The sequence below is a fragment of the Nannobrachium achirus genome (assembly GCF_963921795.1).
Source record: "Nannobrachium achirus genome assembly, chromosome: 13".
Taxonomy (NCBI): Eukaryota; Metazoa; Chordata; class Actinopteri; order Myctophiformes; family Myctophidae; genus Nannobrachium; species Nannobrachium achirus.
In genome coordinates this window covers 31,662,580-31,689,120 of record NC_137833.1, presented here as the reverse complement: position 1 = coordinate 31,689,120, position 26,541 = coordinate 31,662,580, and the positions used below count along the sequence as shown (strand labels likewise).

The 26,541-nt window shown below is 40.9% G+C and overlaps 1 protein-coding gene across 1 annotated transcript; it reads right to left on the bottom strand.

Annotated features, from left to right (window-relative positions):
• Positions 1 to 378: 378 nt before the first annotated feature.
• hhat (hedgehog acyltransferase) lies at positions 379 to 26,541 on the bottom strand (the record flags this gene model as incomplete). Its single annotated transcript, XM_080740412.1, has 11 exons — positions 379 to 566; positions 9,431 to 9,575; positions 11,232 to 11,433; positions 18,066 to 18,101; positions 20,328 to 20,478; positions 20,706 to 20,883; positions 21,699 to 21,911; positions 24,700 to 24,894; positions 25,132 to 25,245; positions 26,150 to 26,208; positions 26,421 to 26,541. 11 exons carry the CDS (start codon positions 26,539 to 26,541, stop codon positions 481 to 483), a joined length of 1,500 nt encoding a protein of 499 aa, XP_080596538.1. The 3' UTR covers positions 379 to 480.

Sequence of the window (26,541 nt, the reverse complement as noted above, 5' to 3'; positions counted from 1 at the left end):
CTATAACCAAAACTTGTTCAATTGCTATATTTGTTGTTATATGGTAATTACTTTGTATATTCCATTAGTTCAGTATAACGTACTGGGTACAAAACAGGTCCTGAGTCACACCACAACACCTAAATGTACCTTTCTATACATTCAAATGCATGAAGCATTCTATTTGGAATCAATAACTGTTAATCATTTATGTTGTACTTCATGGCCAGCTCGAGACAGATCTAGCCAGGCTGTGAAAAGGTGCTGTCTCAGCTCACGTCCACACAGATTTGGCTGGCTACTGAAGACAGTGGAGACGCTGGCTGTAAGCCACTCTCTCTCTCTCTCTCTCTCTCTCTCTCTCTCACACACACACACACACACACACACACACGTACACATGCACACACAGCAGAGACCCCAGGCAGTGCAGTGGACTCAGCAGGCTGATCTGGTTGCTTGATAGCAGAGATGATCACTCCAATGCCAGTGCAAGGTGACTCAGGCAGGGTCGGGTGTCCACTGGAGACCAACCTGAGCAAAGCAGTACAGGAAAGCCAGCATGGGCGGGGCAATGGTGCACCAGCCTGGAATAAGATGCATATAAAATATTATGAGAGAACATGAAATACACACACTCTTCTGTTACATCTAGTTCATCTTTTCCATAAATTACCATTAATTACACAAACCTCAAAAATCATTAACAGTCTTTTTGATTTCTTGTAGGACACATTCACTCCTTGGCCCACCCCATGTCTAAAAATGTTGACTGCTAGACCAGTTGTATACTAGGACATTTCTTTTTAATGTTATTTGATATCATTAATATTATTTTCTAATTTTGAGAAAGGTGTACACCTTCTAAACCTTGTGCTACCTCTAAATGTGTGTCTGTGTGTGTGGGGGCGGGGGGCAGACGGACGATAACAGCTTTAACTGTTAAAGATGGTAAGTTTAAGGGGAGCAATAATGGTCTGTCAGCATGTTGGTGCTTAGCCACGACCTTGCATACATACAGTAGTGAGCCATTTTACCGGGGTGCTTCCATTGAAAAATTCCCTTCAATCGAGTAAAAGCTCAAAGATAATATTACAGTTTTTCTAATTGAGTAAAATAATGTAGCAGCAGAAAGAGAACTCCCCCCTCCCCCCTCATTTTGGCTTTTCTCCAGTAACCCACACCTGCAATCACAATGAATTTCAATGATCTATTATTTTCTATTCTCTCCATCTGAATCTCATTCACATATTGTATGCATGCACTGGTTTATGCACAGCTGTAGTGAAAACCATTTCCTATCTGCAGTAAGAGCAAGGTTGGATAGATAAGAGTTTTTTAGATTTATTCAAATCTAGTCAAGTCTAATTTTAGATTATTGTTGCATTGTTTTATTTTCTTTATCTTCTTGGCAGGGTTCACTTCAAAAAGAGCAATTCTCACAGTGGGGTTTCCATGTCCAAATAAAGGCAGATTTATCTTGTATTTTACACCTGGGTTTCACATGTAATGAAAACAGCAGATTTACGAGTTCAAAATATGTCACGCTCCGAGCATGTAGATCGTCTATTTTCCGTGAGTGACACCCTTGCACAACTAGGTAAGTCAGGCGTAAGAGTTACTTCCTACAGCTGCCAAGCACTCCCACCAGTATACAGTATTTGTGGCATCTCAGTGAAATGAAAAATAAATCAAATAGAGGTTTAGACTGGAACTGAGGCAGGAATTGGATCATGTTAACCTTCAAGGTCCAGTGCAACATGAATAATGCGTAATCCATTCCAAGCTGGGGCATTATTGCCAAGACATCCCTGCGTTTTGTCTTTGGCAAGAGGCTACGATTCAAGTTCAGCAGAGAATATTAGAAATGTTTCACACTTACATTATGTTGACTTGTGTTACTTTGACAAAATATGTTTGTTCCATGCCCTACAACAGTGTTTCTCAAACTTTTACATTTCACGGTCTCCCCTTAACTCTGACAGCATTTGGTTCCATTTGTATGCTGTTGGAGTTACAGACTTGTATGGGTCAATTTAGACCCCCATAAAGGAACCCACAAAGTCTTTAGAATCCACTTTGAGAACCACTGCCCTAAGACTACACTACTGAGTGGATGACATGTAGATTAAGTAGAGGAACCAAGAACAAATTGTGTAACACCCTAATTTAGCCAACATTTATGTAATCATCAATTTACTTAATTTACAACAGTAATAGCTGACAGTAAGATAATAAAAGTAATAAAAGTCAGTTCAAATTCTGGATTTTCTAGTTACAAACAAATATAAAGGATAATTGGTGCTCTTATCTGGGTGCTCGCTCTGTAAAAGCTGTATGTTCATAGCTGACGTTTACTGTGTGCCTATTAAAGCTAATCACAAGTTCACACCTAACTGCGTGCATTTAACCACATTAACCCCTGGCGTACCTATTTTGGGCAATTTTCCCACACCATTTTAACAGCTTTCAGATACAGAAAAAATACAGGCTAAACTTTACAAACTCACAACACATCATGTTGTGAGTATGTAGATGGTGATATGACTCGCTATCTTTGTAAGATGAAGCATATGGGGCATGCGTGGTTAAAGAATCATCGGTTCGTACAAGTAAAGAATACAACCAGTGTGAAATGCCTTATGAGTTCATTTCATTAAGCGTCCCACGAAGCTCAGACAATGAGCCAAGTGTGGGACATACATACAGACAAACCCGATTAGCACTGCTCAATAACAAGTGAGCAGAACACTCCATAATGCCAGCATTTCCTCTCAACTGCCCAATCAGCCAGTGCTGTAATCACTCCCCACAACTGGCTTGTCTCCTGATTAATAATACAGCATACTTCAAGTGCAAATGATGTGAAAAGGCCACTTGCAGGGAGGTTACCTGACATTTGGACTTATTGTCCAGATTGGCCAATCATGAAAAACCGCAAGAGTACTTAACACGCAATGCAAAGTTGCTTGCTGTGCTTCTGAAAAACAGCTGAAAATGTGTATGGTGACGAGACTAGCATACTTCATCTGGCAGAATATTACAAAGATTATAATGCAAATATATATGTATGTATATTTACCGTATATGTGTATATGTATATATATATATGTATGTATGTGTGTAAATATATTACAAATTTCATTTTTTTTTTTACCTGAGCGATATGATATTATTTCCTTATCCTCAGAGTTGTCAGAGTGCATCAACAGAAGCACTGATCTCATGTTAAAAGATATTGATGATTTTTTTTACATTTGGTTCCATCAAGGTAATCCATGTCAAAATTTAAGGAAAGGAAATGAAACATCACCACAATGTATTATAATACTTCCTAATACATCCTCTGTCTCTCAATCTAGGATTTTCTGTCAAATTATTTTACAAGAAATATTAAATTTTCCATAGTTTTCCATTGGTCCTAAACATCATGTTATTGGTCCAGAAATACGTGCCCAGTCTGCCCACTTAACCCATTTAGTGCTCCAGACATGAACGGGTTAAATGTGTAGCGTGCCGCTCGCAGGGCTCCATTACGCTCCATTGTCTTATTTTGAAGGCCAGAAGTCCATTGCGTAAATACTTCCGGGTTGACGTCATGACGTCATACAACGGGAGCGGTCGTCACACCATGTGGTTTCTAAAATGGCCGATCGATGCCTTTGTTGTTATGTTTTTGTAGCGAGAATCTAATGCCATCCTTGGCTTTAAAAGTGTTGTTTGGAGAAAATGGACATTAAAGATGAGATTCCCCGTCGGCCTCCATGTTATGGGATTACTATTTTGTGCACGTGGATCCGTGATGATGATGAATCGGCGAGGCCGATCGTGCCAGGACCTTCCGCCAGGCTATTGGGTAGGAGAACCGGCGTTACTCTATATACAGTATTTTTCGCGAGTATACTTGGGATCGGCACTCTAAATACTTGAGTATTTTTCACGAGTATACTCGGGATCGGCTAGAAATTAGTTAACAATCAGGGTGCCTCTCGTTGGGATTGGTTAGACCTGTCTGTCAATCATTTTAGCTCCGGGTCGGCCGGTTCAAGCACCAATGAGCTGCTACTGATGGAGCTTCTCACAGATAACAGAATATATTCACCTGGCAGCTATGTTTGAAATTTGCATTGAAAACTGCACCTACGGTGGCAACTAGGGTGGCATTTCATTGACTTAATGGCAAGATGGCAGCCGTGTGAATATGGTCTATAGCTTTGGAGGCAGACTACGGCACCTTGAATTGTCACAGAGGCTAGATTTCTTTAGCGTTTTGACAACTTTGTCATTCACACAGCGGCCATTGCTACACCTCCCCCTTATTTATTTGCAGATCTGCACTGATTTCAGAAATAGGCCCTATGGAATCCTCAAGACTGAAATCATCAAGACTGAACTTTAACCCCTGCATCTGAATATAATACTTTAAAATGTAAATAAAAATAAGCAATCGCCAAAAAACTGCTTATGTAAGTAGAAAACTGCTTATATCAGCTTTAATCGGGTGCCAAGGATTGCAACAGCTACAATGCAAGCAAAATGATCTCAGGTGGCGAATAAGGCCAGCAGCTGGCTTGGACTGAGGGTTGAGATTACAGGGACAGACCTGCTACGATGCTGGGGATGGACTGACGTCTTACTTTAGCTACCGAATGAGCCAAATAAAAAAGATGCGGGAGGCAAGACAGGGACTGGCAAGGCTATCAAGCAGATGGCTCTCAGTGAGGATCTCCCCAATCTGATGCAAAGAACAGTGATTCCCCGCAAGCCAGGCAGACACAAAGCTACTAAATGCACACCCCTACTAACCAATGAATGTAGTCATAAAATACGTATTTTTCACTGTCAAATAGAGTATTAATGAGTTCTTATGACTATAATTGTACACATGTTATGTTAAGCAGATTATAATACATTATAAGAATGTTTATAATGCATTATAGACATGCAGTAGGATGCATAGCAAGTGTTACCCAACCACTTTCACATTAACTTTCACAAATTGTCTAAAACAGTAACAATACCAGGCCTACAAGCTGACAACATGTTGCATCGTAATGCGTTGTGAGCTTTTATATAGTCCATTATTCCTACTTTTGTGTGATACTTTTGTATGATGAAATAGGGGATTCATTTACAGGGAGGGAAAAACCTTAAAAGTTGAAATATGGAGACAGCAATGATATACAGCACGGCAGGGGTCTTCAACAGGGAGTCCGGGACCCCTAGGGGGTCCTCAGAGTTACTACAGGGGGTCCTCCAAATCTTAGTGTGATAGATTCTTTTTTTTTCTTTTTTTTTTAAGGAGTTGTGAGCTTGTAGATCTGCTATTTTCGGCAAAGAGGTTTGGTGTAGAGGGGAAAAAGAGCAGACTAAGTACAAAGTGAAAGGTCATGTTTATTAAGTATTGACGGTTCAAGTGGTTAAATATCTGAAAACACAAATTGACATGAATCCAAAATACACTGATTATTGTGCTGTCAAACAATCAGGAATCTATGAAAAGGTTGTGGGGGGTCCTTGCTTCAACTCTCTCTCAACTAAGGGGTCCTTGTACCCAGGGGGCAAACCAGACTTTTTTTAGGAAATCTGCATTTGCCCCGACATAAAGAGTTGTCCACCAGAAATATTATCTATGACCCAGTAGGATCACAACCTATATGGACAACCCGGTCAATTTGTACGGCAAAGTTCCAATATGGCCGCCTCAATATTAGCCCCTATTAGTTTTAACTCATTGAGTGCCAATCCCGAACTAGTTCGGCTTTATTAGCGTATCGTAGAGTGCCGATCCCGAACAAGTTCGGCTTTTAAAAAAAAAAAAAAAAAATTTTTTTGAAAAGAAATTTTTTGAATTTTTTTTTTTTTTTTTTGGACCCCATCAAATCTGGTGAACATGATTTCAATCGCGATTTTGCATGTTCCACCCCCATACAACCCCATCTAACATACAGGGCAGCCATTTTTGTTTACATTACATGTAAAACATAATGGCGATTATCTCAAGAATGCCTGAACGGATTTCCAATCGGATTTTCTTGTTTGAAAGCTGTGAACAAACTGCACAAATCCACTCCAATGCAATCCAGGATTGCATTGGATTTTTTAGAGCTCATTCTTCTCTGTTTTTTTCCCATGCATGAGGTGTGCAAGGTTTAATCATGGCTAAGTTGACGAAAATAAGGCTTCTAAAATGCTTGGTAGCCAATAGCTAACTTCAAGCTAACTTCATCCTCTTCCTGTACATGCACAAAGGAAAGTGTTCAGGCAAGTAGGGCTTGGGCTTGGGCTCCAGGGCTTGGGCATGCATTACCAGCATATCTCTATTATTCTCTGGTCACTGGGCGCCCTCTAGTGGTGATAGGCTGGCACTCAATGAGTTAATGGGGGGTGAATAGGGAAAATTTTTAAACTGAGGGATATTTCCACGGAACTTCACAGGTTGATCAATGGTATACATATGAACATTTTTTGTATTGCAAGTTTCCATGAAATCCAATATGGCCGCCACAATATGGCCGCCATAATGTAAGGACCCAGAAAATAGGTTTTGCCTCTAACTTCTGAACCAGATGAGCTAGAAACGCAAACTTGGTGTCTATTTCATGGTGTCTGACCATGGGAGACTCAATGGAATAGCTAATTTTATTATTGGGTGTGTCTGGACCTTTATTGTGCATATTTGCAAGATGGTGGATTCCCAAAATAGAGCTTTAACATAATTTCTACCATGATTGTTGACTGCTTTTGCAAATACAAGCAATATGAATCCATTTGCTAAGATTTATGGCACAGAAGGGACTATTCTTGAGTTTGCATGTTGTCAAAATGGCTGTAAACGAGATATTATATTTCCTGTCCGATTCTACTGTATGTAGTTGTAGCAATGACTTCAGATAAAATCAGAGACCAAAACAATGTATCTTAGAAATTATTTTTTTATTAAAAAAAAAAAAAAAAAAGAGAGAGATTATCTCAATGAAATGAATGCAACTGCCTTTTTGGGTCTTTCACACATAGACATGCACATGCTTTCCAACAACTTCAGCTTCAGGGAAATTATAATGAACACATGATTAAAACAGGCTGCATTATAATGCAAATAATTGCTAGTCACTATCACTGTCATGTGTACCTATCCTGCTGCATCTTGTCTCCAGTCCTTGGCAACGACACCCCAAGTAGCATGCAATTCCCTTCTTCGCACATGAACAGTTTTTCTGGCAGCCTTTGATACAGCTACATGATATTGCCTTGTCCATTGATATAGGCCAGGCTGGCTCTGTAGATGGACAGGGGACTGCCTTCCCATGGCGGCAGCATGATATAGGCATCTATATCATGCTGCCACCCACCTCCTAGACCTTCCAGAGCTGTGGGTGAGAACAGAGCAGGATGCATATCTTCCTATCCATCACATGGTCTCAGCCCTTGGACTCGCACAGTGTCGTGCCCTGCCCTTTATTCACAGCCTGAGTGGCAGAGATACCACCAGATATCCCTTTTTCACTGGAAAGAAGGCATGGTTCAAGACCAGCATGGGTCTAGATCTCCCTGCACTTCAGGACTAGCTGAGAGTGTACAAGTTCCTAAATAACCGATCAACACTGTTGAAGCTGCTGCCACCTACAGAAAATGCCTTTGGCCTGCACCTGAAAAGAGCTGCTCTTGCAGCCATAATAGATAAAACTGCACACATCGCGAAGCCAGACATCCCTTGCTTCACTGAATATGGATGGTCTCTCAGTGATGGGAAGGCAGTCCCCTGTACATCTACAGAGCCAGCCTGGCCTATATCAATGGACAAGGCAATATCATGTAGCTGTATCAAAGGCTGCCAGAAAAACTGTTCATGTGCCATCCATCCATCCATCCATCTTCAACCGCTTATCCGGAATCGGGTCGCGGGGGTAACAGTTCCAACTGAGACTTCCAGATTTCCTTATCCTGCGCAACTTCCTCCACTCCCTCTGGGAGTATACCGAGGCGTTCCCAGGCCAGTCTGGAGATATAATCCTTCCATCTGGTCTTAGGTCTGCCACGGGGTCTCCTCCCAGTGGGACGTGCATCGAGGACCTTCCTAGGAAGGCGCTCGGGGGGCATCCGTACTAGATGCCCGAACCACCTAAGCTGACTCCTTTCCAAGTGAAGGAGCAGCGGTTCTACTCCAAGTCTCTCTCGGGTGATTGAACTTCATGTGCGAAGAAGGGAATTGCATGCTACTTGGGGTGTCGTTGCCAAGGACTGGAGACAAGATGCAGCAGGATAGGTACACATGACAGTGATAGTGACTAGCAATTATTTGCATTATAATGCAGCCTGTTTTAATCATGTGTTTATTATAATTTCCCTGAAGCTGAAGTTGTTGTGTGAAAGACCCAAAAAGGCAGTTGCATTCATTTCATTGAGATAATCTCTCTTTTTTTCTTTTTTTTTTAAATAAAAAAATAATTTCTAAGATACATTGTTTTGGTCTCTGATTTTATCTGAAGTCATTGCTACAACTACATACAGTAGAATCGGACAGGAAATATAATATCTCGTTTACAGCCATTTTGACAACATGCAAACTCAAGAATAATACAGGTATAAGTCCCTTCTGTGCCATAAATCTTAGCAAATGGATTCATATTGCTTGTATTTGCAAAAGCAGTCAACAATCATGGTAGAAATTATGTTAAAGCTCTATTTTGGGAGTCCACCATCTTGCAAATATGCACAATAAAGGTCCAGACACACCCAATAATAAAATTAGCTATTCCATTGAGTCTCCCATGGTCAGACACCATGAAATAGACACCAAGTTTGCGTTTCTAGCTCATCTGGTTCAGAAGTTAAAGGCAAAACCTATTTTCTGGGTCCTTACATTATGGGGGCCATATTGTGGTGGCCATATTGGATTTCATGGAAACTTGCAATACAAAAAATGTTCATATGTATACCATTGATCAACCTGTGAAGTTTCGTGGAAATATCCCTCAGTTTAAAATTTTGCCCTATTCACCCCCCATTAAAACTAATAGGGGCTAATATTGAGGCGGCCATATTGGACTTTGTTGTACAAATTGACCGGGTTGTCCATATAGGTTGTGATCCTACTGGGTCATAGATAATATTTCTGGTGGACAACTTTTTATGTCGGGGCAAATGCAGCACACCTTCCTTTGCCCCCTGGGTATTGGCCTCAAAACCTTGAAGACCCCTGATATACAGTACAGTTCTTTTGTGTGTCAGTTAATACTACTCTTACTCTTTATGAAAAGACCATACATATTTACCCCTTTGTGATTACTGGGACAGAAAATGCCATGTGTCTTACATGATGAACGAAGTACAGTCTGTTTGGATTGATACTCCACATTAGACACAAACTTGGACAGTGCCAGCTAAAACAATGCTGCAAAATAAGGCATTAGCAAATCCTCTTGGGTAAGTGTTATGGAAGGCAGCTCACCTTGAACAAAGACACGCTTCCAGAAGATTCTGCCGACATGAATCCCCCCGAGGAACACAAGATTAGAGAGGATGAGCATGGCAGTGGAGAACGCAGAGAGCAGGGCAACACAACGCCTCTTCATGCGCACAGACAGACTGCGCTCCTAGGGAACGGCAGAGTAAGAATTGAATTCACGCCAAAGAAGATTCACTTTCAATAATATGGCATGAAAGGTGTATCTGCCCGGCAGTAGTACTAGCGTTTTTCTCAATATTCCAAGTCATAAATAGGAGAACTTTCAGTGAGGACTGAGAACACTTGAAAGGTCTGTGAAAATAGCAGATCTACAAGCTCAGCGATGCATTGTGAGCTTGTAGATCAGCTATTTTTGCTATTAGATGTACAACAAAGTATTCCGGTATAGGGTTTAAGCAATTAAGGGGGATACCACCCTAAAAGCATTATTTTGTGACAATAAGTTCTCTCCTAGAGATAGAGCCCAAAGAACTAAGATTCAAATCTGTAATGAACAGAAACAGCCCAGAGCTGTTCCACATCGAAGACATATGCATGACCTTCAAAGTAAATTATTATTTATCTTGTGATATCTTCAAGCTTTGTCTACTGATAAAATAAGACTACATTCTTGACTCTTTCTGCCATTGGGAAAGATGTATTCATGTTACATCTTAACAGTTTGATACTGGAATATCTTGAGCATCCTAGTCACACATCAATTAGCAGTACTTTCATTCTCATTTAAAGGGATAGTTTGGTGTTTGGAGAATTTGGCCATTTTCCTACGTACAAAGAGACATCTCTGCATGCATGGGTTGCTCAGTGGCACAGGGGTAAAGTACCTGTACACCACTGCAGGGTCTAGGCTAGGGGTTTCAATCCGGCATGGCCAAGTGTCTGTACAAACACAGTTGGCGGAAGGGAAGCCGGGCAGCGAGGGCAACTTTCTTTCTGCACTAGCAACTATTATGGACTGGTGTGGCGCCCGTCAGCGGGGGGGTACTGAACGGAGGAGTAGGACGGAGGCGCTAAGTTCTTCCGGTGGGGGCTCCTCACTGGCAGGTGAACCAGTTGGTACAATAGCAGTGGCAAGTCTGGCAACGCAGAGATGTGTGGGAAGGGTTAAATGGCATGAGGACTACATTGAGAAAAAAAAACAGGTATAAATAATTGGATACAGTAAATGTATTTATTTTTTTAAACCCAAAACAAGGACATCTCTGCATGCAGTTTGTGGATAACAGTGAGCTTAGCCTAGTTTATCTCAATTCCTGGATGTCATGGGATCAGGCAGCAGAATTGCACCTCCAAAACTGAGGGTTAATATGTGTTAGCCTAGTGTTAAAAGGTTTTTAACAATCATTTTCATAAGTATACAGTAAATGAGTATAGTAATTTTTCCAAAATACATATTCGTATTCATCTGCTAAGCTGTTTGATATAATCAAACTTCTTTGATGTAATCTAATGTCTTTCTAATTAGAGGCTAGGATTACATAGATCACAATGTGTAATATTGTTATGCCAGTCATCTATTTATGGAGAAGTTTAACTGTGCATTTTCCACGTTTGAGAGGAGCTGTCTGTTACTTGATCCCATAGAGACAACCAGGAATTGAGCTGAACTAAATTAAGCTCACCATTCAACATACCTTCAAACTGTATGAGAAACATAAAAAGGAATCATTAGTTTGCCTCTGGGTACTGAGGAAAATAAGCAAACTTGTCAAGAAATAAATTATCCGTTTAAGTTCAAGTTTTGTCTTTTTTGTAAATGTAAATGCATGGTGTTAAAACCTACAACAAAGGAGTGAATGAAGGAAGAGGTGAAGAGAGTCCTCAGTCCATTTTCCACCATTACTCCAGTCCAGTTCATCAGAGCCCAGTACAGCAGGTAGTCATGGCCTCCATGCCAGAGGCAGACGAAGCCAAACGCCAGGCCAGTGGACAACATTTTATACAGAGGTCCATGACGGGAACCTCCTAGTGGGACATAGATGTACCTGTAAAAAAGATATGTTTATGAAGAAAAATAAATACATGGACTCAAGATGATTAACAGTTCTTAACTCATTGAGTGCCAATCCCGAACTAGTTCGGCTTTATTAGCGTATCGCAGAGTGCCGATCCCGAACTAGTTCGGCTTAAAAAAAAAAGAAAGAAATTTTGAAAAAAAAAAATTTGAATGTTTTTTTTTTTTTTTTGGACCCCATCAAATCTGGTGAACATGATTTCAATCGCGATTTTGCATGTTCCACCCCATACAACCCCATCTAACATACAGGGCAGCCATTTTTGTTTACATAACATGTAAAACATAATGGCCATTATCTCAAGAATGCCTGAACGGATTTCCAATCGGATTTTTTTGTTTGAAAGCTGTGAACAAACTGCACAAATCCACTCCAATGCAATCCAGGATTGCATTGGATTTTTTAGAGCTCATTCTTCTCTGTTTTTTTCCCATGCATGAGGTGTGCAAGGTTTAATCGTGGCTAAATTGCAGAAAATAGATCTTCTAAAATGCTTGGTAGCCAATAGCTAACTTCAAGCTAACTTCATCCTCTTCCTGTACATGCACAAAGGAAAGTGTTCAGGCAAGTCATGGCTGCAGGGCTTCTGCATATACCAGCATATCTCTATGGGATTTTCTATGGCCACTGGGCGCCCTCTAGTGGTGAACAGGGTGGCACTCAAAGAGTTAACACATCCTCTGCCTAACATACTCTGGTTAACGGTGCTCTGCCACGGTTTAGTTAACCCGGCTGTGGCCGTGTTAGCTGGTTACCATGGTAACCAGGTAAACACCTGCCCCCGCGACCGCTGGTGAGCTAAGAAACTCCATATCCTATGATGCATGGCCGCAATGCAGACCTATTTTCACTTTCTCATTCAGAGCCATTGTGTCACACTGGAAAAATAGCTGTTTCCCCCCCTTTTTTCCTATTTTCTTCCCACATCGTGCGACGGCTCCATTTCAGCTCTCTCTCTGTGAAGCATGCCATCTCCTGTATTATTTTTTCCCCGCAAGAAAAAATCAGGTAAATATTATATAAAAAGGCTTGGCGGTTAAGTAAAAAGCCTGCAATACAAAAACCAATACTGTAAAATGTATTATACATAAAATGATTTATAACATTAAGAAAAGGTGGCTGCATATGAACTGGACTCCCATTTATAGGAATCCATTAACTGGCTTTGTGCTTTAGGTTTGTGAGCCTGCCAATAAATCCTATTTACCAGGGTAAAAGCTACCAAATCTTACCCAAAATCATAAGCTTGTGTTGACAAAGGTCTTACAATACTAACCTGTTAACTTCTATCTAGACAGTTCTCTGCTGTTACCCAAAATGTACATTTGTCAAACCTATTTCTCACACCAAATATTGTTTATCAACATGGAAGTGTGTGGAAGAGTACAATTTTAAAAAACTAAACTCAGTTCTATGTTCTGTTCAATACTTCAAAATGAATAACACATCAGCATAAATCCAGTACTCACAGATGAGACGATGCTTACACTTTTCATTCAGCCCCTGCCTGCATGCATCAGAATGCTCAATAGTAACACAATTTGGTGCAGCCACACAGTACACAATTTATTTATTTTGCAGGAAGCATAGCTGCAAAATAAATGTTGGCACTTAGAAGGCACCCTGCACACTCTCTCCCTTTTAACTAAAGGAAACAGTTATGTTTTAATGGAACTTTCTACAGTTAGATTAAATAGTGCTAATCAGAACAGAAGACAACAGACAGTTGGAATCTCATTTTACATATACTTGTATTCTACTGTATATGTGCATGTATATGGTCGCATGCTGATATAATTTATGTATTATCTTTGTCATCATGCTGAAGTGAGCGACAGCTATCCCCACGACTCGACCACACTCCCTCGGGTCATCACTGTAGCATGCGCAGAGTTTGAAGTCGGTTCGGTACCATGTGTACATGACTTTATGGGTATTATGGGCACAGTGTACAGATTAGCAGTTCTGGACTAGCCTGGGGCCAGCCTAGAAAATAATGCATCTAGCTAACTAACTGCAGTATCCCTACCTTGTTTTAACATGGCTGGAATGTCTAGCTCAGCTAGGCTAGTTCAGGACAGGACAACTGGATCTCCATACATGCATGTATGGGCGTGTTGGCCGGATATTTTAACCAGGTCTACAAACTGCAGCTGTTCAATGGTGATATCACCATGGTTTCTCCCCACACCACCACTCCTCACTGATGGATGCCTGATGTGTCCAGTTTAACAGAATTACAACAATAATAACATTATAATAGAATTAAAAGCAAAAAACGTCAAAAGTCCAAAAAGCTAACAGCCATGTGCAGCCAGTGCTTGTGCTAGAATTACTACATCGCAGTCGTATGGCTGCGCCAACCCTTTGCCATAATACAGTAGCTCATAGTAGCCTATATGTACAGTAGAGAAGACTTTGGAAGAATTGAATCAACATGTTTTGTGAGGTCACAGTGACCCTTGAACTTTGACCACCCACCCTCAGTTCATCCTTGAGTAAGTATATATTATTTATTTATATTCGTAAAATAATCCATGTCATTCACATAACCACACAGAGTTAACACATTCTGTTTAATCACTCAAGTGCTTCCAGAACAATTCATTGATGAAGACACCATGAGCAGCTGGTTTGCACATGAGCAGAATGTGACTGGATGGTAATTAAATACTTCCATGTTTTGTAGATGTGGACATAGTGTAAATCTGCGTCTGTCGACATTCAGTTCATCTCCTCCATCCAAGGACAGTTGAATCTAGTGAGACGAAGTTTCAAGCCCATTGAAATCCCACTCCTTTGAAAGCGGTAACTATGGGTAGACAAAATAAACGACTACCCATATGGAGGGATGGCAGCTAATGTTCTTAGAACAAACTAAGTTATTTATATCCAAGTAGCAACAGTACAGGACACAGTCTTTATACAACATCCATATTTCTCCACAATGTACAAGAAGCAGTGCTGAAAACAATGCAAACTCATCCACTTGCCTGGCTGATAAGATCACAAAATGAGTTCATGTGATTTATGAGCATCTACCACAACATAACTTAAGGGAGAGCCTACTCTATAAGGCAACATGAGTGTATACTTAACTAGTTCAGTGCCAAACGACTTTCAGATCAACTATCTCACTATGGACTTCCCTGCCAAACGACTGCCAAACGACCCATCTTTCATACAGGGCAGCCATCTTTGCTTACATAACATGTAAAACATAATGGCTATTTTCTCAAGAATGCCTGAACGGATTTCCAATCTGATTTTTTTGTTTGAAAGCTGTAAACAGCCTGCACAAACATGGTGCATGATCTGTGCATGGGCGTGCATGATCTGTGCACTATAAATTACATGGAAGTCTATGGAGATTTATGGCAATATGAGCCAAAAAGCCCATATTTAATTGGCAGGGAGCGAGTTTTAAATGAGGTTACACAATATGGAGCATATGGTTTAAATAAGTCATTCAATATGCTAAAATGTATTATACAGTCTATATAGAGTGAGAACAGTTTCTAAGACATAACATATGTAATGACAATCATAATGTTGATAATATTTTAACATCAACAACCCCCACCCAATTCTCTCACAAACACTCATTGCAAAGTTACTACTAATGTACTACTGAAAACCTCTGATTATGTAAGAAAACATCTAGAAAACTGCTCTCAGGGTAGGAAAAGTGTGCTCCTATTGTGAGATTGGTGTCTGTCGCTGGGTGTCCCTGTGTACCTGGCTCCAGTAGCATGGTGCAGCAGCATCACGCCACAGCACTTACAAGGAAACATCACTTTTAGGCTATTGCTCCTGCTGAGCGGGGAACTCATTATCTCTGCCACCCCTGTGGCTAATTAATGGTCCTGAAAGATGAGCCTGCAGTTCATCAGCCTTCAATAGAGGCTGGCCACATTGGCTATGTTGACAATATTGAGAGATTAAAGTAGGTGCAAGAGCAGATACATGCAGAGGAGCACAGACATCACATGTTGTTACACACTACACACACTGAACACTAAAGATCCTCAACCAACTAACCAATCAATCAATCAATCAATCAATCAATCAATCAATCAACTAACTAACTAACCAACAAACCAACTGCTCAATCTGTCTGTCTCTACAAACTAATGGAATTAGGTAGCTGTTGACAGCTTTTCAATCACTATAAATCTTAATGTCTTAATTAGAAAATGGCTGAGATGAGCTGAATACACTTGACCATTGCCAATTATCAAAAGTAGGGGAACAGATAAAGGGACAATGTTTGATATGTACTGTACATACTAGTCCATATCTAAACAACAATACAATGTAATGTAAGTAAATGGAAATTAATTAAGAGTAGAGGAAGATGCTGCTATACACTGTATTGCCAGTGCCTGGTACAATATTGGCCTATAAATTAACATTGTAAAGTAATCATCTAGCATTTAGAATCAGTCAAATTAGACAGAACTAGTCCTGTGCCCGTTGGGCAGATCTTTATGCCCATATATGGTGTTCCATGTTATGTTCTCCCTTAAGCCAGTTAATATAGGATTTTAATATAGGATGTTGCCATGCCATGTTTACAGCAACTGCATGATAAAATGAAAGAGTAACTCTCCCCTCACACACACACACACACACACACACACACACACACACACACACACACACACACACACACACACACACACACACACACACACACACACACACACACACACACACACACACACACACACACACACACACTTTGTCTTTATGAAAATATATTTTCAAGATTATTGGGATGAAATGTTCGGAAGTGACTCACACGACAGCCTAGTAGTGGGCCTTTCTTACTTTAACAGCAAATTGAACAGCAAGAGCTCTTTTGTTGGGAAGAGAGTCTTAGAGACGCCGATGTACGGGCAGAGACCATGGCCATGAAATGAGGAGGTATGACTATGAGCCACTTAGCTTCCCGGGGGAGACGAGGCGTCAGGCGAGTGAGTCATGTGGAGCGCAGCATTAACACCTACGCACATATCTAGCACTCTTCTTCACACAATTACAATTACCAGAGTTTTAGAAATGCATTAAAACCTCTTCAGCGACACTCTCGCTATTAATGTGGGGGCACAGTACCATCGTGTGCATCATTTTGCATCTGCTGTAGCCAGGATAATTACAAAGGATGCCATTACAACAAATTACAAATTAAATTGTACGATTAATTGGGCATTTTATGCTTTATTTAGATAACAGAGCAGTGTTGTTTTGACAGCAGATTTTGATTTAGTTTTAGTCAGTCTTTTGAATAAAATGTCATTTATTTTTAGTCATAATTTAGTCACCTGAAAGGTTTTAGTTTTAGTCTAGTTTTAGTCGACTAAATATCATAAGATTTCGACTGAAATGTATTTTGGCAGGTCTTGATGGCATCGTAATGACTGATTTTACGCTTGGTTGTGTGCTGAAAATAGCAGATCTACAAGCTCACAACGTGTCGCAGCGCGACGCATTGTGAGCTTGTAGATCTGCTGTTTTCAACACCTGAGGGCAACCAAACATACAATTACTCTCTTCTCCACTAGTCCTTCCCTAACGTTTTAGTCTAGTTTTTATTTTGTCAACGAAATTGTCAATATATTTAGTCTTAGTTTTAGTCATCACAGCATAGTTTTTATTTAGTTTTCATCGGTGAAAAAAACACAATCGACAAACATTTTTCGTCATAGTTTTAGTCGACGAAATCAACACTGTAACAGAGGGGAAGAGATTGGAGAAAAGCGAGATATGACAGGAATCACGGGATCTGGATTCCAACTCTGGTCCTCGTGACTCACATGGATATATGTTCAATGCAATAATTGGCTGGGCCACCAGGCACCAACAGACTGAAATGTATTGTATTTGCAATGTAGATTCGGGAGTCTTTCAAGTACATTCTAATCTGGCATAACTGATGAACGTGCCAGATTTAACAACATAAAGGATGTTAACTTCTACACAAAGAATGAAAAATGATATCTACCCACAAAGAGATAATATTCTTATGGAAAACTACTGACTGGAATAGTAGTATTTCCTCAAAGCAACATGCACAGCAACATGCAGCCACCATTCAGTTCATGAACACCCAATAGGTTATGATGCCCAGCAGAGTGTGCATCATTAACAAAAGACAACACCAGACAAACACATAATGCATGTTGTTTAAAGCCCAAGTGAGTGAATGCATAATGGCTGTATTACACATGCGCATATTGAAAATGCTGGCATTTCTCTGGCAGGGTTTGGGGGGTATAACCATGAGACAGGAACATTTTTAACCAACAACATGTTGCTTGGCATAAACATGCTGGCAGGCAACTGTAGACTTTTGAGAGTAATTCAAGAGAGAATCTGAATGCCAAACCATGAATGCGCTCTTTCAGTATGCAATAAATAATTACCACAGGCACCAAATGCCAAAAGAAAAGATGGTGCTTTCTTAATGTATTCTATTGTACATTAAAAAAACGGAAACCTGAGTTCTGGGCTGGCTAAAACGTATAATATTAGCATCACACTTTCAATTAACATTTGAATTATTGTAGGCTCCTAGAATTTGATTAGATGCCTCTTACCTGATGAGCCATCGATATAGCCCTTCATCAAAATGCCTGAAAGAGACAAAAAAGAGACAGAAATTTGCATACTGATAGCCATCCCTATGAAACACCTGAGCGCTCTGTGTGTGTTGTGTGTGTGTGTGTGTGTGTGTGTGTGTGTGTGTGTGTGTGTGTGTGTGTGTGTGTGTGTGTGTGTGTGTGTGTGTGCGTGCGTGTGTGTGTGTGTGGGAGGGGGGGACCATTTCACTTGGTCAATAAATTAATGTTGCTTTGTCAATAGCATCATTGGGTACCTCTAGCTAGTTCAGTAGATGGAGCGCATCCATGTGACATTACCAGACAAAATGTGCTACAAGCATGCACTTGTACTGAAAAACCAAGGCAAAGATTTCCATCTCTATTTGGTTTTCGAGTGAAATAGAGGAGCTAGTCATGAACAATATGTAATTACACATGCCTGTCTTTCTCTCCAGCTTTGAATGGGGTTGAAGCTGCCGCATAAAGTCCACCAGCAGTTTTGCTGTACCAGTCCCGAACTATACTGTAGCTTCAGGTGTCTTTAAATATTCATCAAAGGACTTAGCAGTGGAAAATCAGCATTAATGAGAATTAGCAGTAATGGTGATTAAGGTTCTTTGAAAATAATAATCCAAGTGCTTTAATGTGCCCTTTAGCTTAAGCAATTCTGACCCCTTCAGCATAAGATACACATAGCAATCAATTTTACGTGGGCTTTGATTGTTTGTGATTGTTTATTATTAGTGTTTATACAGACGGTAATCATATTCAAATATTGAACTAGGTGTGTAGGCCTATGATGTTTTTGTCAGGTTTTGAAACAAGGGACCATAGCCTGTTCCTCATTGTGTAGAAGGGACCTATAGTTCTGACTGCCAGTAATGATGGGAGACGAGCCAAATCATTGCCGTCAGAGGGTTTGATTGGCAAAGCACAAGTGGTGACAATGGGTGTCAAATGTAATCACATCATACTGGTTTCATAACACAGTTCTACTATAAATGATCAAGTAATGGCAGACAACGTGATGTTGTTAAATAATATGTTACAGTAAAACTGAAGTGCTGTTATACTGTATATCAGCACTCATGGACTGGTTCTTATACAATCGAATTACTTGACTGGAACAAATATAGGTAATTACCCAGGCATAATCACAACGATGAACGCCTGAGCAGTGAGCACTCATTTGCTTACCACATACCCCTTGCCTAATGAAATCACAAAGACATGGAGAAAATAGTATTTTATCAACTTGGCCAACACTGGCGGTGATGGCCTAAATGAGTTCTTTCTCCTTCCACAGTGAAGTCGCTCACAGTGACAGTTCAGCGTGCTGTGGCTCCTTAATTTGTGCTGATTGGTCAGCTAGTCACAGCAGCCCTAGGGATTACCAGTTATCATCCCACAGGGTAATCAGATATATTACTCTCTCAATCCTTTTATCACTCCAGGGCAAATAGAGGCTGGGTATGAGATAAATATAGATTATCATCCAGGCATTCCTGTCTGCCAAAGGCTAATTACTGAGGGCAACGATGAATACCCACGATGTACATCGTGTATAACATACAGCACCCACTATCCATAGCCTTAATTATTCACAAGGATACAATGTAGCAACCGCGGCAGCCTGTTTAACATACATTTTGGTTTGCTGATTGGGACGGGAGACCTTTGTTAACCCATTCAAACTGGGAAAGCATTTGTGTCATTTTAGATTTTAGCTATAATAGCACGCTCATGGTTGGCTATTCAAAATAAAATAGCCTTGAAAATTAGTGCAAATCTTTGAATATATATATTTAAAGCTTTTTTTTAAACTCAAATCTTTGCTTCTGGGGGTCCCGTTCCGCGACTATATATATTAACATTTTTGGGGTTCTTAACATGAACAAGTTTGAAAACCACTGATATACAGTAGAAACATACGTTTTGTCAGAAAAAAATATTTAGAAGACGTTTGTAGAATCGGCCTCAGGTCTTAATGTTACATCTTCACCCAACGGATGGCTACTCAGATAGTCATGATGAGGAGGAGTTACACTAAGTCTCTTGCTCAGGGACACTTCAATACATAGATGGGTGGGCCAAGAGGCCAACCAATGACCTTCTGATTACCAGACAGCCTCTCTACCCACTGAGCTACAGCTTGGTCAGCTACAGTTAACATCACTTCCCTCGCCCAAAAAGCTTGGTATGCAACAAAAGATATATCTGACATATCAGGGACATTATAAAGAACAGCTATGAACTTGCCTCCACATTCCAGTGAAACTATACATGATGCTGACACAGCGCGGGAGCTTTGGCGGAAGTAGGCCGTCTAGTGTAGCCAGCATTGAGGGCAACCCAAAGAGCACCAAGTACTTCACATAGAAGAACTGAACAAGAGCCAAGGCCAGACCACCTGTAACATAGAAGAAGAGAGGGAAGGGGGGGGGGGACATCTTTGTAAATGATAATATTGGAAATTATACTTACATGCTTACACAAAAATGACACCACACAGAAAAGTTGATTACGACTTCGCCTGTACTCAAATTCTCTTCAAAATGAAAAATAAAATACAATTATTGATTCGATTTCTGGAAAACCATCCAGGGGAGGCAAGTGTTCACACGTTCGGGTTCGTACCTAAAGCCCACGGAGGAAGAATTTGCAGATAGGTCTCATTGGCCTGTATGGAGTGCATGTACATTACATGGATCATGTACTCTGCGATGAACCACCACAGAAAAATCCTGCCTGCTCTGAAAACCAGGTACATCAAATTGGCTTCATCTTGACTTCCTCCCTCGGTGGGTGTCCGCATCTGTGTAAGAGGGTTGGTTAAGAGGTTAATAAGTGTACTTAGCAGTCACAGATTTGCTGGCTCAATTCCACAGAACAATATGGCCCACACAATACTACTTAAGTCACACAAAACCCAAACCCCCGCATATTATACATGTGTCATCCCACCCAAAGGCAGTGTACTGAAAACAAGCTCTTATGTCAGTACTCTTTGCTATTTCTCTTTAAAATGTCTTATTCAGACAAATCTAACCAGATTTGAGTTGGGATGTAAGCGATTAGAGGTTTACTGTAATTTTGTGTTCCAAAATAACTGCTTAAATAGATTAGATTAACCAAAAAATAAAAACATAATCTACACATCCACTATCGCAGAGTCCCATGTTATTATTTTGGAAGTGGTGCCTGGCTTGGCCGGGCACAGCACCAAAACACAAGGATGGCTTTTTCGCCGTTTGAGCAGTGTTCTGTGACTGTCCTGTCCTACCAGAGAGATGTGAAATGCTTACTCTGTTGCGCAACTTACACACCTTATAAAATATGTGTCTTGGACAGTTTTGACAGAAAGATATGATAAACTGAATGATCAAATTTCAAATAATGGAAGTCAATCTTTGGAAAGGCAGTGCGTTTTGATTTTGGAAAAAGTAAAATTTGGAAACACCGCCATTTAGATGAATGGAAGTCAATCTTCAGAGTGGCAACGTGTAAGTGGTGTAACCCTCAGGGATAAAAATCAATCACGCTGGCCTCCTCAGGATAGAGAACAGGGGGCAATTCCAGACCAAATCAAAGCTTTACATCTGATCTGGATTAAACATCTGAGACATCTACCTGCTGGATGTAGTCCTTGTATGTGATGATGGGTCCATTGTAGAACAAGGGATGGTAAAACGAGTACGAGAACAACCAGTACAGTTGCACGACTCCACCAGGCTCCAGGGGGGACCAGCAGTGCTCAAGACTGAAGCTGATGAAACGGAGTCCACCGACGGCAACACTGAAGAGTAACAGGTAATACTGTTCCTCCGTCTCATACCAGCCTCTCTAAGACACACAATGAAAAGTCCAATAATATAAAATAATCAAATGTGCTATATAGTCAAAATAACTAAATACGTATACAGTACATGTTTTTTTTTCCTACGATTTTGTAACCCATTTTCACCTAATTTTCAATTGCCTAAGCTGTAATCCTGGGCGCTACTCTCCCGCTGCCAACCTGGGGAGAGCCCCGAACTGAGCTCATGCTTCCTTCAATGCATGAGGAGTGAGCAAGCCGCTTATCACCTGACAGGAGGGAGTTTCCCCGGTAGGACGTAGCGCGTGGAACGAACACGTTATTCCAACCAGGGGGAGGCAGTATAGAGACCAGAATTACTGCATGTTTTTTGTGAGGGTACCTACCGGGGAGTACATGCAAACTCCACACAGAAAGGCCCTTTCGCCAACCCCACCTAGGTTATGGGCGCTGATGACGTGGAGGAGAGAACACGCCCCCAGCGTCCCGGCGGGAATCTAACCCAGGACCTTCTAGCTGTGATGCCGTGCTACCGTGCCCTACAATACATAAACATAGATAAACTTGACTTATATTCACCTAACATAACAGTTAAGTTTGTATACATTTAACATTGCAACATTTATTTCAGGTGTATCATTGTTTACAAGTTCAGAAAGATCACTGCAATCCCAAGATACACATTGTGCATGTGTGCTGTGCGTGCATGTAAACAAATCAGTGAGGGGAGTGCGAGTGTGATGAAAGAGACATTTTCTGAATGTTCTTAATGGAGTGCCTATCAACACAAGCAGCCTCTAGAAGCGGCAGTCTATATTTGTGAATTGCATATCCTTAAGGCATACTGAGTTAGGGACAAATAATGTACAATACAATTTCAAGTGTTGCTTGGCAGTAGCCTGTTTGGGTTTGTTCCCCAGAAAGTGTCCTTGAAATCAATTGCATTGGTTACCATTGTCCTCGTACCCAAGAATGCCTCATCAGCCGGCCTGAATGACTACTGTGAGGTTGCACTGACCTCACTTCGAGAGGGCTAGTGAGACACTGCAACTCCTCCTCTCTCCACAGCTCAACTGGACCCACGGCACTGTTTGCCTATAGTGCCAACAGATCCACCAATGATGCCAATTCCCCATAACAATAATTCATTGATTAGAGCTCTGCCGTTAACCCATTTAGGCCTAGAATTATTTAATGCTTTAACTATTGAAAAATAGCATATATACAAGCTCACAGCACTGCGAGCTATTTTTGAAAAATCTTGAAAATGTGTGCAAATCTTTGAATATATGGTCCGGTATTTTTAAAGCAAACATTTGTAACTCAAATTTTGCTCCTGGGGGGGGGGGGGGGGGGGGGTCCCTGGAACTAAGTATTTTGAAATGGGGGTCCGTGGCCAAATACATGTAATTTTGGGGGTCCTTGACATGAAAAAGTTTGAGAACTACTGATTTAGAAACATAGTTTTTTCTAAAAAAAAAAAAAAAACTTAGAAGGATTTAGAAGACACGTACAGAAGTGGGTCAAAAATATTCAAAGACCTGCACAAATGTTCACGATTTAAAAAAAATAGCAGATCTAGCTCAAGCTCTACAAGCTCACAGCGCACTGTGAGCTTGTAGATCTGCTATTTTTTAATAGTTAAAGCATAACATAATGCGTTATAATGTGTATAGGCCTAAATGGATCCCCACCAGGCTGGCTAGCAAACTGGCTGCCCTGGGACTGAACCCTGCAGTGTGCGACAGGGTACTGGACTTCTTATCCATCAGACCCCAGTTGGTCGATCTTAAATGACGACAAGGGGCCTCGTCTGAGGGTGGCAGAGCTGTTGCAGTGGTGCCAGGAAATAGTTATCTGATCATTGAAAACACTAAAGAGATGATCATGGACACACTGTTCCTGAACAACACCAGGGCACCAGTGGAGAGGATGAGCACCTCCGCGAATCTTAGTGTGCACATCACACAGGACCTTGGAGAATACACACCGAGACTGTGGCAAAGAAGGCAGTTGAGAAAATGTGGGCTCTCAAATCCTTCTACTCTAAAAACTGCATTCATTCGTAAACAACCATGCTTTTTTTTGCTCACACAGCCACTAAAATGTAACATAATTAAGTGTACTTCATGTGTACTGCACAGTCTATTATTGTCAGCCCCTAATTCTGAACCAATGCACATTCCACATTCCCCACTGCTGATAAGAGGTTTTAAAGAGGGTTTAAGTGTGTCTTAGATGTATTTTTTTTACCACAGTCTTGCAAATCATGCCAAATCATTTGATTATTGATATAATACAACCACTTATGCTTCTTCTAAAGTATTCCATGTTCCCTCAGTGTTTAAATTTTGCACAGGACACAGCTGGTTCCCTTTGCCTGTGTGTCTTGCTCCCTCTTGTGTTCATTCAAGTGTTGTGTTCACTAGTGGCAAACTGGCAAAGTGTGTGTGTGTGTGTGTGTGTGTGTGTGTGTGTGTGTGTGTGTGTGTGTGTGTGTGTGTGCATGTACAGTACGCACAGTATGCATGCACCCAACACATACTGTAAATGCTTCCACAATTCTTGGCCAACAGCAGTGCAACTATTTACAGTTTTAAAGTAAACCTGTGATGGGATGGGACAATAAATTGGGAGTTGTAACACAATCTTTGCCTTTTAAATCTTGATAATAATCATAAAGTTTTGATTAAAGGCATTTACCATTTTATCACAATCCACTTATACTGTATATAAAGTTTTTATAAACACACATACATGTCTAAAAAAATCTTTAAGAAAACTTTGTGAGATAGGCTAACAGCTCCATCATACCTGGAGGTCTTGTAGTGGCTTAAAGTGAAGGCTGGAGAGCAGAAGCAGGCTACCGGCCCAGGACAGAGCAGGCCTACGTAGCTGGGCCATGGCGAAGGACACAAGGAGGTGTATGAGTAGCACACTCACACCTTTAACTCCTAAAACACTGCAGGCTGCCAGGAGGCCATACAGCAACAGTGCTGGTACCCTGAGCTGTTTGAGGTGAACATCAGAATGACTCTCTACAGATAATGATCCTGAAGGGCTCATTTTAAATGGCTAACATATCACTGAAGTGAGGAAGAGAATCTAATAACTAATTATTAATTAGGCTATAACTAAACAAATATATACAGAGTATAAATAAGTACTGTGGGGTGCAGCAGCAGTGACATGCAGTAGTATTAGCAACATTTCAACCTTCAAATTCATAACATTAATGTATCCTACCTTAGGGAAAAAGGTGCAGGTAAATCTAGATATAACACCATGTCCAATCAGACTCCACAGCAGAGACTTCTTTGCCCATTCGCTCCAGAAACTCCATTCAAAGTCTGTGGGGTCCTGACAAAAACAATTAACTTCATCATGGGCACCCAATGCCAGCAGGGGTCATGGCCCCTGTGGGATGACCCCTGTGGAACAGAGCACACTCTGGACGGCCAAGATGTGGACATTGGGCCTGTCCGTATGTCAAACCTGTGGCATAAAGGCTTTTAACTACTTTCAACCAGACGTCCAAGTATCAAAATAATCCTTTGACAGCTATAAAAAATAATATTATACACACACACGCATACCGATATATATATAAATAATTGTAGTCGAGTTTAAGGGTGCGTTCGGAAATGCACTCAACGCACTGGTGTGCCATGTTGTTGTTCATTTATTCGGTGCACTTGGTGCGTAGTCGTTCGGAAATCCAGTGCGCTGCACACCAGGTGTGCTCAGTGCACACACTCACCGACCCTACTCAGAAGTTGGGGTTTGACAGTGTGGTGCATTAGTGCAGTGTTTTGATTGGTTGGTTTTCATGGCGGTGTCTTGCGCTTCTCAGCTGTGAACAATGGCGTAGGAAATGATAACAAAATGCACCATTTGCTGTTTTATTGGTCCTTTGGGCTTTATTGTTACACACTCATCAACAACGTGTAAACTAACAGCAGGTAGGCCAAAGTTATGAATTAAATTACCTAACGATAGCAACGTTACGTTAGCAACTGCTGCTTTTCAGAAGGTTTTCTGACTGAAATAGCGCACTGCTGCCTCTTAACTGGTCGTTCGTAAATACGTAAGTAAGTAAATTTGATTTAAATAAGCCACACTGAATGCACTCTGCAACGTCACCGCCCATTGCACTCACTACACCAACCACACACCCGGTGCGCATCTCCGAACGCACCCAAAGTATCCAAAAAAGTTCTCACTTACTGTCCACCACTGGTGACAGCCTATACAGAAATCTCACCCTTTTAAACCCCAGAAAAAAGCCTTTCTCCAGTTCTCTCTCCAGACCAGCTTCATATTCTGAGGAAATAAAGAGTATCGTTGCTGTTGGGCAGAAACCTTGTGCCTCCATATTTCAACTTCAGTTAATGCCCTACTTCATCATACAAGAGTGTCAAGCTAAAGTAGTGTATTTTCATTTTAATTTGTAATGCAGAGTTACTTTTTGCTCTGTTTTGTATTCGTTTTTCACTGTATGCATGTATGCCTATGTACCTTTTGATTGATCTTACCTTTGGAGAATCTGTGCAGCTCGTAGAAAGAATACAAGTGAGACCCTAACGAAAGTGCCCAATATGTGATGATTTCTGTCTGTGGCAAGGATGCCAGGTCGACTTTTGATTTAGATGCCAT